General features: G+C 38.0%; 1 protein-coding gene across 1 annotated transcript; it reads right to left on the bottom strand.

Moving 5' to 3' along the window:
* Nucleotides 1-767: 767 nt before the first annotated feature.
* Nucleotides 768-6,005, bottom strand: LOC134661810 (uncharacterized). Its single transcript, XM_063518003.1, has 7 exons — nt 5,785-6,005; nt 4,895-5,029; nt 4,257-4,443; nt 3,163-3,414; nt 2,724-2,798; nt 2,210-2,325; nt 768-890 (listed from the first exon to the last, which is right to left on the bottom strand). Exons 1-7 carry the CDS (start codon nt 5,947-5,949, stop codon nt 768-770), a joined length of 1,053 nt encoding a protein of 350 aa, XP_063374073.1. The 5' UTR covers nt 5,950-6,005.
* Between the last annotated feature and the right edge of the window lie 2,818 nt (nt 6,006-8,823).

The raw sequence follows: 8,823 nt of genomic DNA, 5'->3' as shown, positions 1-8,823 counted from the left end.
AGCCTTGTTTCTTTTAATTCTTTGAATAAATTGCCCATATTAATCAAGTCAACGATAAATATACTATAAAAAGAGACGTACGGCGCTTTTATTTCATAATTTTTTTTTTAAATAAGTATGTACGTATAAAGAACCCAATAAGAATACAAGTGAGATTATTTACTTGAAAGACTCTAGTAGGTATATATCTTGTATCTTGTAGGTAGATAGTTTTAGCGAGGCCTAATCCAAATTAATGCTTTTATACAAAACCATTACTAAAGGCTCCAACCATCCTACAGTAACGTGAGGAAAAAACTCAAAATTGGCATCATATTACTACAGGATAAAATGCAACTTTGCTATATATTTTGTAGAGTAACGAGAGTTTACAACCGACATGTTTAACCTTTTGGTCGCCAACAGTCGGTAGGTTCAACGCCAAAGACCGATTAATCAGTCACAGACCACAGAGCAACATCGACTTACATGCATATACATAAAGTTCAACTTCAATTTTGACACTGCAATGATGTGCCGTCTGAGTGACAGCTTTTGTGTTTGACACGGCGTGGAAAAGGTTAATAACATGTTTCTAATAAAAAGAAAAATAGACCGATTTATTTCTAGTGCTGAAGTTTTTATTTTTATTTCCCATGTTTTCATTACAAGTGAAGATCAACATAAATTACACTACTTATCTGTCTTTCAAGCACAAATAATAATTCAGTAGGCGCTGATTAAGTTGGTGGCTGATATATTGGCGGCGATGCTGTCTGTATGCCCGTTTAAGCTGGCGTAGAATTGCCTGATTCAATATTTTTTGTTTCATCTTCGGCAAACGCCGTCGGTAAGGTCACGCTTTCTTTGCTGAACTCTTCACCTCGCGGAAGGTAGATGCCAAATCGATCCTGTAAGATCATAATCATTGTGTTATTCATTCAACGCCCAAATCGTCGACGGTCCCCTACACTTTTTTTTCAAAATTGGGATTTATTATGTTATTTCTACTCAGAATCATGAGCTCTTTTGATCCTAATAGGAGAAAAAAAGTGTCCCAGGATTTCCATAAATTTTTCGATCTTTCCATTCCGAAACCGCCATAAAAAGTCTATGAAAAAACCGGCCAAGTGCGAGTTGGACTCGGGTTCCAATGGTTCCGTATATTACACAATTTTTAACAATGTTTTATGGGAAACGTGAGTGAAATGTCTGTTAAAAACCCGTAGGCGTCGGACCAAAAACTAAGTAATTAAGTCCGACTCACGCTTGACTGCACATTTCTAATAGGTTTTCCTATCATCTATAGGTAAAGAGCTATTATGTGTAATTTGTTCATAATTTTAGACCCAGTTGTTTCGGAGATAAGGGGGGGGAGGGATGGTCATTTTTTCATTATAATTTTTTAGAAAATATGCTGTGACAGACGGACAGACAGACGCACGAGTGATCCTATAAGGGTTCCGTTTTTTTCCTTTTTAGGTACGGAACACTTTTTTTCTCCTATTAGGATAGAAAGAGCTCATGATTCTGAGTAGAAATAACATATAAATTCACAACTTTAAATAAAATGGCCCAAGTAGTCATTTACTGCTCAACTTTAAAATTTGTCTGTTTATAAGAAGAAATCTTAGACAACCGAACATTTTCGAGCAACTATGGACTTTGAGGGGCAATGGGGTGTGATATTTTTAAGTAGAAACAGGCAGGCAGGGCAGGCACCTGCGTCGTTAACAAACTCCAAAGGTTTATCTCAGCCCAGGGCAATGAACGCCTTGATCACTTTTTTCGTATTAGGTATATGACATCTATTATTTCCATAGCAAATTTTTGGTAAAATGTAAGTTATTTCTGGCACAATTTATATTTGACTGTTCGAAATAAGCGGACTTGACCTGTCGGTCAACATTCCTTTTGCTAGATCTGCAACATTGGTTAATAGAGGCGTCATTAATGTCATTATACACTGTATTGGTCAATGTTTCTTAACCGCAGCTGTTGCTGACTGATATTTGTAGCTTATAAAGCGAGCCACTAGCGATAAACAAAGACGAAAAGATCTTGCCGTCTCGTCTAGCCGTCTGACCAAGAACAAAAGAGGTATTGAATTACCGTAAACTTCTGCAAGACTTCTCTTTTGACGGTGTGTTACAATTTGTACTTCTGGACAAACAACCCAATCTAGGTCATTAGGTGCTAGTTAGAGCTGTCATTGCACATCTGTACTCACCTTCGGGTACCTGTTGTAATGATACTGTGGGTGGCAGACGCACGGCCGTGGCGGTGGCACCTTGTAGCTTGGGTGTGAAGAAATTTCGCTCTTGGGCGTTGGTGGGGTCTCGTAACCTGACAGTCATTTTATTGTTACTACAATTTGTAATACTTGTAATATTACTTGTATTTGTAATTTTTGTGTTGTTATAACTTGTCATTTTATTGTTATTGTTCTTTCTGGTATTATTTGTATTGTTTTCTGTAATGAGGTGTGCAATAAAGAGTATTTGTAGTGTATTGTATCACTGCCTAGAGTCTGTGCGGAAAGAGGAGAGTCGTATAATGTATTGGGTCCCATACATTTCACGACTCTAGGTACGTGACTACAAAATTTACTATAATAACTCTCTATACGCTCTATTCTCTTTGATAAGACGAAACTATCAGGTCCGTAGCTAAAATGGCAAAACGGAACTAAAAATGTTTCTGTTTAGATTTATGCCCTAGCTATGTAGGTACTTTGAAATTACCTTTGAAATTATGTAAGCGCCGTAATGTCCTCTTTAACTTCTTTCTCATCCTTTTTTCCCACGCAATTTCGGCAGCTGTAAAGAGTAAACAAAGAGGTACATAATTCATTATTTTTGATATCGTTGCAACGTTTTTTAATATATAAAACGGTTAATTGGATTTCTATGTCAAAAACCTAGTTATCCAGCCGTAGAATTTATTAGGGATAAAGGAACGCAATAACAGAACTAAGTTGGAGAATTTTATCCAAACTACACCAGACGAGTAGGTATTCTAATAACGATCCCTTAGTTTACGGTTTGTGGTTTTCTAATTGAAACTTGGATTTTTTACATTTACGATTAAAATAGACACAACAATATTTGCGCTCAAATGCAAAATGGCGATCAAGATAATTAAATTGTCTAGAACTTGTTTTCTTAACCAATTGTGTCTTACCAATCCGTTCTTTTTCTATAATGTCCATTTCAAACATTTGGTAAGCGTTACAAAGTAGTGCGGCTATGTCAGCTCTGATATCGATGATGGGTATCTCCATTGCTTCCTCGACCGCCTTGGCGAGTTCAACATAGGCCGTGTCGTAGCGAAGTGCCGCTTCATTCACTTGGCTGTAGATAGCCTTGTCCACTGTATTCGATACCATCTGTAGCATCACCTCGGACACCGTCGGCTCCGGAGTGGGTATAGGCTCTAAAGCGAAAAGAAATGAGGAACCAATACATACTTGGTGATCACTAACACGCAGGTTTATTCAAGTGCGTTATAAATGCGAAACTTACAGTAGGTAGGTATTGTTTTTAGGTACCTATTCGATTTCGTTGCAATAAATTAGTATCATACAATTCATAAATGTCATAAGTAATAAAGGTTGCGAGGGTTTGTTATCATAGAAATGCAGATAAATGTTACAAAAAGGTTTGTTAAATTCCTATGACACTACTACTATTTTACAGTAGAAATAAATCCAGTTGTAGGTTTTGTACATAAGTAATATTACTTTTTAAGGGTTCCGTACCCAAAGGGTAAAAATGGGACCCTATTACTAAGATTCTGCTGTCTGTCCGTCCGTCCGTCCGTCTGTCACCAGGCTGTATCTCACGAACCGTGATAGCTAGACAGTTGAAATTTTCACAGATGATGTATTTCTGTTGCCGCTATAACAACAAATACTAAAAACAGAATAAAATAAAGATTTAAGTGGGGCTCCCATACAACAAACGTCATTTTTGACCGAAGTTAAGCAACGTCGGGCGGGGTCAGTACTTGGATGGGTGACCGTTTTTTTGCTTGTTTTGCTTAGATTTTTTGTTGATGGTGCGGAACCCTCCGTGCGCGAGTCCGACTCGCACTTGGCCGGTTTTTCATTCGGTCCAGGACCTAACGTCCCCGTATTAACAACCGAATATTGGACGTGTACTCCACAGTAGGTACATCCCAGAATGATACGAGCAAAATGTTAAAAACTCATCATGGGCTCACTTTCCGTATTACTATCACCAATTACAGCCAAACACAGGGAGGATGCAATGTACCTGGTGTAGGCAATGTGGTCTCCGAAGTCACTACTGACATGAATGACGAAGACAGTGTGTTCGGAGTAGGCCTGATCGAGCTTGAAACGTCCCAAGGCGAAGGGGGATAGTGCTTTCTGTATATATTTTTTAGGTCTCTTTCAATGTCTTTATCTTCGTAGGTAAACACAGGCTTTTCTTTGAAATTCTAAAATTCAAGTAAGATAACTAATAGTACCACCAGAAATCATAATTTCTAATATTTACATTTACTTTTTATGAATAATCTAGATTCTAGAATAACGAAACAGAAGCTGTATAACGGAACGTCTCCTCCTCTTTTAGACTTGGTAACTTTTTGAGCTACTTATACTTTAACTTACTAATTCGAAAATTATAATATACTAGTAGCCTTTACCACGACTGCTTTAGCAGTGTCAGACTAACATATTCGCTAAAATCTGCGTAATTTACTTTCTATACATCCCGCTCGCACTGATATGCGAGTACGAGCGAGATGCATAGAAAGTAAGTTACGCATACGCTAGCGAATACAGTGTCAAACTGGTGGTAGTCGTGTAGCACTACCTTGTCCTAAATACTGTTCATGGATTTAGCAAACCGACTACCTTTATAAGTAAGTGGAAGAAGTTAATTACTTGAGGGTGAGCTCCGGGGTTATTGTCGACGTTGTCACAAATCTCGATCATCTTTGCTGCGACGTCCTTTAGGCTCTCCCTTGACTTGCCAGCAGTTACCAATTTGCTAAAATACGTCTCCAACATGTACCTTATCTGCGATTAGTTAATATATTTAGTACTTATTCTTAGTCCAACACCAATCATCTTTTGCATTTGTCAAGGCTTCTCGCTACGACTCAGGGGAGCTTTGGGTTCGCTTGGCAACTAATCCCACGAATTGGCATAGGCACGGTTTTTACGAAAGCGACGCAAATCTAAGGGCCTATCGCGAACCACGTTCCCTGTCACACTTACGTACGAATTTACAAGTGCGACTTAGAGGCAACACGTCGAACGTGGTTCGCGGTAGGCCCTGTGATAATTCAACTTAAATAGGAAACTGGATTTTATTGACATTAGTCCGGTTTCCTCACGATGTTTTTCTTCACCGAAAATCGACATAAATATCAAATAACATATCGTAGATAAGTTCCGAAAAAGTTATTGGTACGAGCCGAGCTTTGAATTCGCAACCTCCGAATGGAAACTCGCGCGCTCGTACTGCTAGGTTCACGCTTCACGGTGCAACCCAAGAATGCGATACAAATAGGAGGTACGTAGGGGAGTAGAGGGAGGTAGGTAGGTAAACATAAAATTAAATAGAGTATGTTAGTGTAAGGCCTGAGTGGACGCTCGCAGCGGAGTGTTCAGCGGGGCGTGCAGCGTGGCGTCGGGCTCACAAGTAATTTTAGCAGCGTGCACTAAGGCCGCTCCTATACGCTTGCATTTGTTTAACATGCACGCCGCACGCCCCGCCCCGCTCACGCCCAACTCGAGCGTCGACTCAGGCCTTACACTTATGTACCAACCTTGGAATTCTGCATAAGAAAAGCCTCTTGCTCCAGTTGCAGAGTCCTGCCGAGCCTGGCGACGGCTTCGCGTTGACATGGCGTGGTCGCTTCCCAATCTGACTCACAAAACCCATTTGTCATCGCAGGAACGGTCACAGCTCTCAAATTCTTAATAAACGGCATTATGTTTCATGTAAATTCATAAACAAAATCTATAATATAATAACGAAAATCCACTGACGTACTTTTTTTTATGATGGCATTTTTTAAAGTAGCCAGCGTCATGTGTCATCCGCTAACGTACTTCACCAGTACAATTGCCATTTGCTTTATGTCATGTTTATGGCAAATAATATATATTACTTATTTTGTCTATGGTCATCTACTTATACCTAAAAGCAGAAAGTTTGTTGTCTCATTATAAGGCCGGCCCCACATGTCCGGAATGCCACTCTGAATTCAGAATGCCCGGAATCCGACGATTATAAATTTATCAGATAAATCTGTAAGAATGATCTGATGAGCGTTCTGAATTCAGAATAATTGAAACTTTTGACTATGAACTCCTGGCGCACCTCTCTTTATATTTTATGTATATGGACGAGCACACACATGCCGGTATCATATTATGAATTTGCCATTGACATTCGTATGAGAAAGTGAGCTATCTCACGTTCGTGAGATAAATGATCAATCGGAATGTTTACATGTGATAGGTAAATATTTCTGAATTAGGTAAGAATCTGAATTCAGATACATTCCGGAAGTGAGAGTCCAGCCTAAGTTATAACCACCATAGACTACAGTTTTATATACTTTCTGAACTGTTTAGTACTAAATTTGGTGATTTTATGTCAAACACGTCAAAACAGATAAGTCAATTTTTAATATAATTATTGTGTAAGATATAGGATTGATTATAAATACACAATTACTTACCTAGTGATAAAACATTGGTGACTCTGTGACTCAGCCAAGGACCTACAAAGTTATAAAATGGTAAGTTTTTTGTTTATATTATCTTATCTTATTGAAACAGTCTGACCACGCAACATTTGCACTGACTTGGCTCTAGAGCACTTTTACCTTAGCGACATTAGTGAGGTTAGTTCCCGATTCGCCGGATTCCTGTTTCGCCGGGTTTACTTTCCGGCGAATCGGGAACTAACCCAATGTCACACATTCAACACACACATCATGTGTCGTGACACATTCAACATGAACCCTGGCGTGTGGAGGGTGAGGTACCCTGGCGTCTACCTTAGCAGTGACATTAGTGACAATGTATGGTCGTGACACATTCAACATGAACCCTGGCGTATGGAGGCTGAGGTACCCAGGCGTGTGACTTGACATGGCCGGACTCTAGGAACATAAAGGCGTTCTATCTATTGGCGAGTGTACTACTATGCTATACAGACGGCATTTAAAAGTAACATTTCGTCAACCAAAAACGACACTGTTCACACTGACAGATCGGTATCGTATCGCTGTGACATCTTATAAGCATTTGTTCGAATACGGTAGAGATATACAGAAATAAAATTATTTATTTCAAAAAACTATATATTATTAAATTTGTTGTCTATAGAGACATCTATAGAAACTAGCTACGCCGTTTTTTATCAAGCCAAATCTCCCCTCGGTTCACTCCAAAACATTTGAATAATTAAAAGCGCCTAATAATGGCTGGGCAAATAAGGCAAACCTTATAATGCTATGCATATTTTACTAACTAATTTGGTTCGGCGTGTCGATCCAATTACATCCTAGCCGTTCGTTCCATTCTCCCTCCCCTAGGTTATATTATATTCAATATTCACCCAAGGGCCATTTTAAGCTGGTAGGTAATTAATGATAGGTGGTTATTACATTTGTACGGTTAAAATAACTTAAATAACAATAAATCATTAATTGGAGTATAAATATATCTGTTTTTATTAACAATAAAATTGTATGTGGAAAATAGGGTGTTATGTTCATTATGTATCGAAGAAATGACAATGATAGAGGAGATTAAACGGACACATCAGAATTGGACTCCATAGGTACATAGATAACCATCAAATAGTTTTTATCTAAATCTGGATTAATTTTACCTACATTTATATATTCTCAGCTCAAACCCTTTATGTAGGAACAATACTGAACACGAAATAAGTAAAATAAAATAAAGTGAATACCCCGATTTCAATAGTATTAAAAAGTTAATTTATAAAACAAAATAAAATAGGTCAGAACGGGTGTATACGCTTCGGACATTGCGGTGCTATTTGTATTTGTATTTATATTTATTTATTGGTTCACCAACAATTGTTTACACTGTAAAGTACAAGAACAACGTTTTGAGTAATTATGCTAAGCGTAACAATTACTTAAAGGTAAACACCACTTGCATTGACTCAGGTACTAAAATTACATATACTTAACATACCGTTTACAATAATAATGCAGGCATTAAACTAATAAAGGGGGCAGACAGACACATAGATTTTTTTTTTGTAAATACTCCGATATATTTGGCTTGTCTGGCCGTGACTATTATCTATATGATACTGACTGTATCTATGTGTAATGCGTTGAAAATGTAGCGCATATAAATAGTATCAACTTTATACCGAAACAATCAAAAGTAGGATGAACGTCACGGTGCGGGCAAAATAAAGCTACAGTGTAAAAGGCAGTTAAGTAAAATGTTTTCACCAGCACCTAGGCTAGTGTACTTAAAGTGTCAAGAAAATGTAATAAACTCATAACATAACTCTTTGGAATAAAATCTAGAATGTTTAAACCACTGTGCTCTTTTGGGGGGTAAACTTGAAAATTAAAAACATAAGTAACGCAAGATATATCTATCGTTCGAAAAGAATCGTTGTGACGATCTCAAAAAGGCGAACAAGTAGGTATTGACCATCCTCTTATCTCCGAAACTTTAAGGCCATCATTTTGGAAAAAATACAGATATATTATCGATTGTAAACTATCGAAAACCTATTAGAACAATATGGTGACTATCAGACGATACCACCATGTCAAGATGGAGTTGCTTTTTATTTT

Source organism: Cydia amplana, chromosome Z (genome assembly GCF_948474715.1).
Source record: "Cydia amplana chromosome Z, ilCydAmpl1.1, whole genome shotgun sequence".
Classification (NCBI taxonomy): Eukaryota; Metazoa; Arthropoda; class Insecta; order Lepidoptera; family Tortricidae; genus Cydia; species Cydia amplana.
Note: the sequence above shows the minus strand (reverse complement) of the source record. Positions and strands in the feature narration are given on the sequence as shown.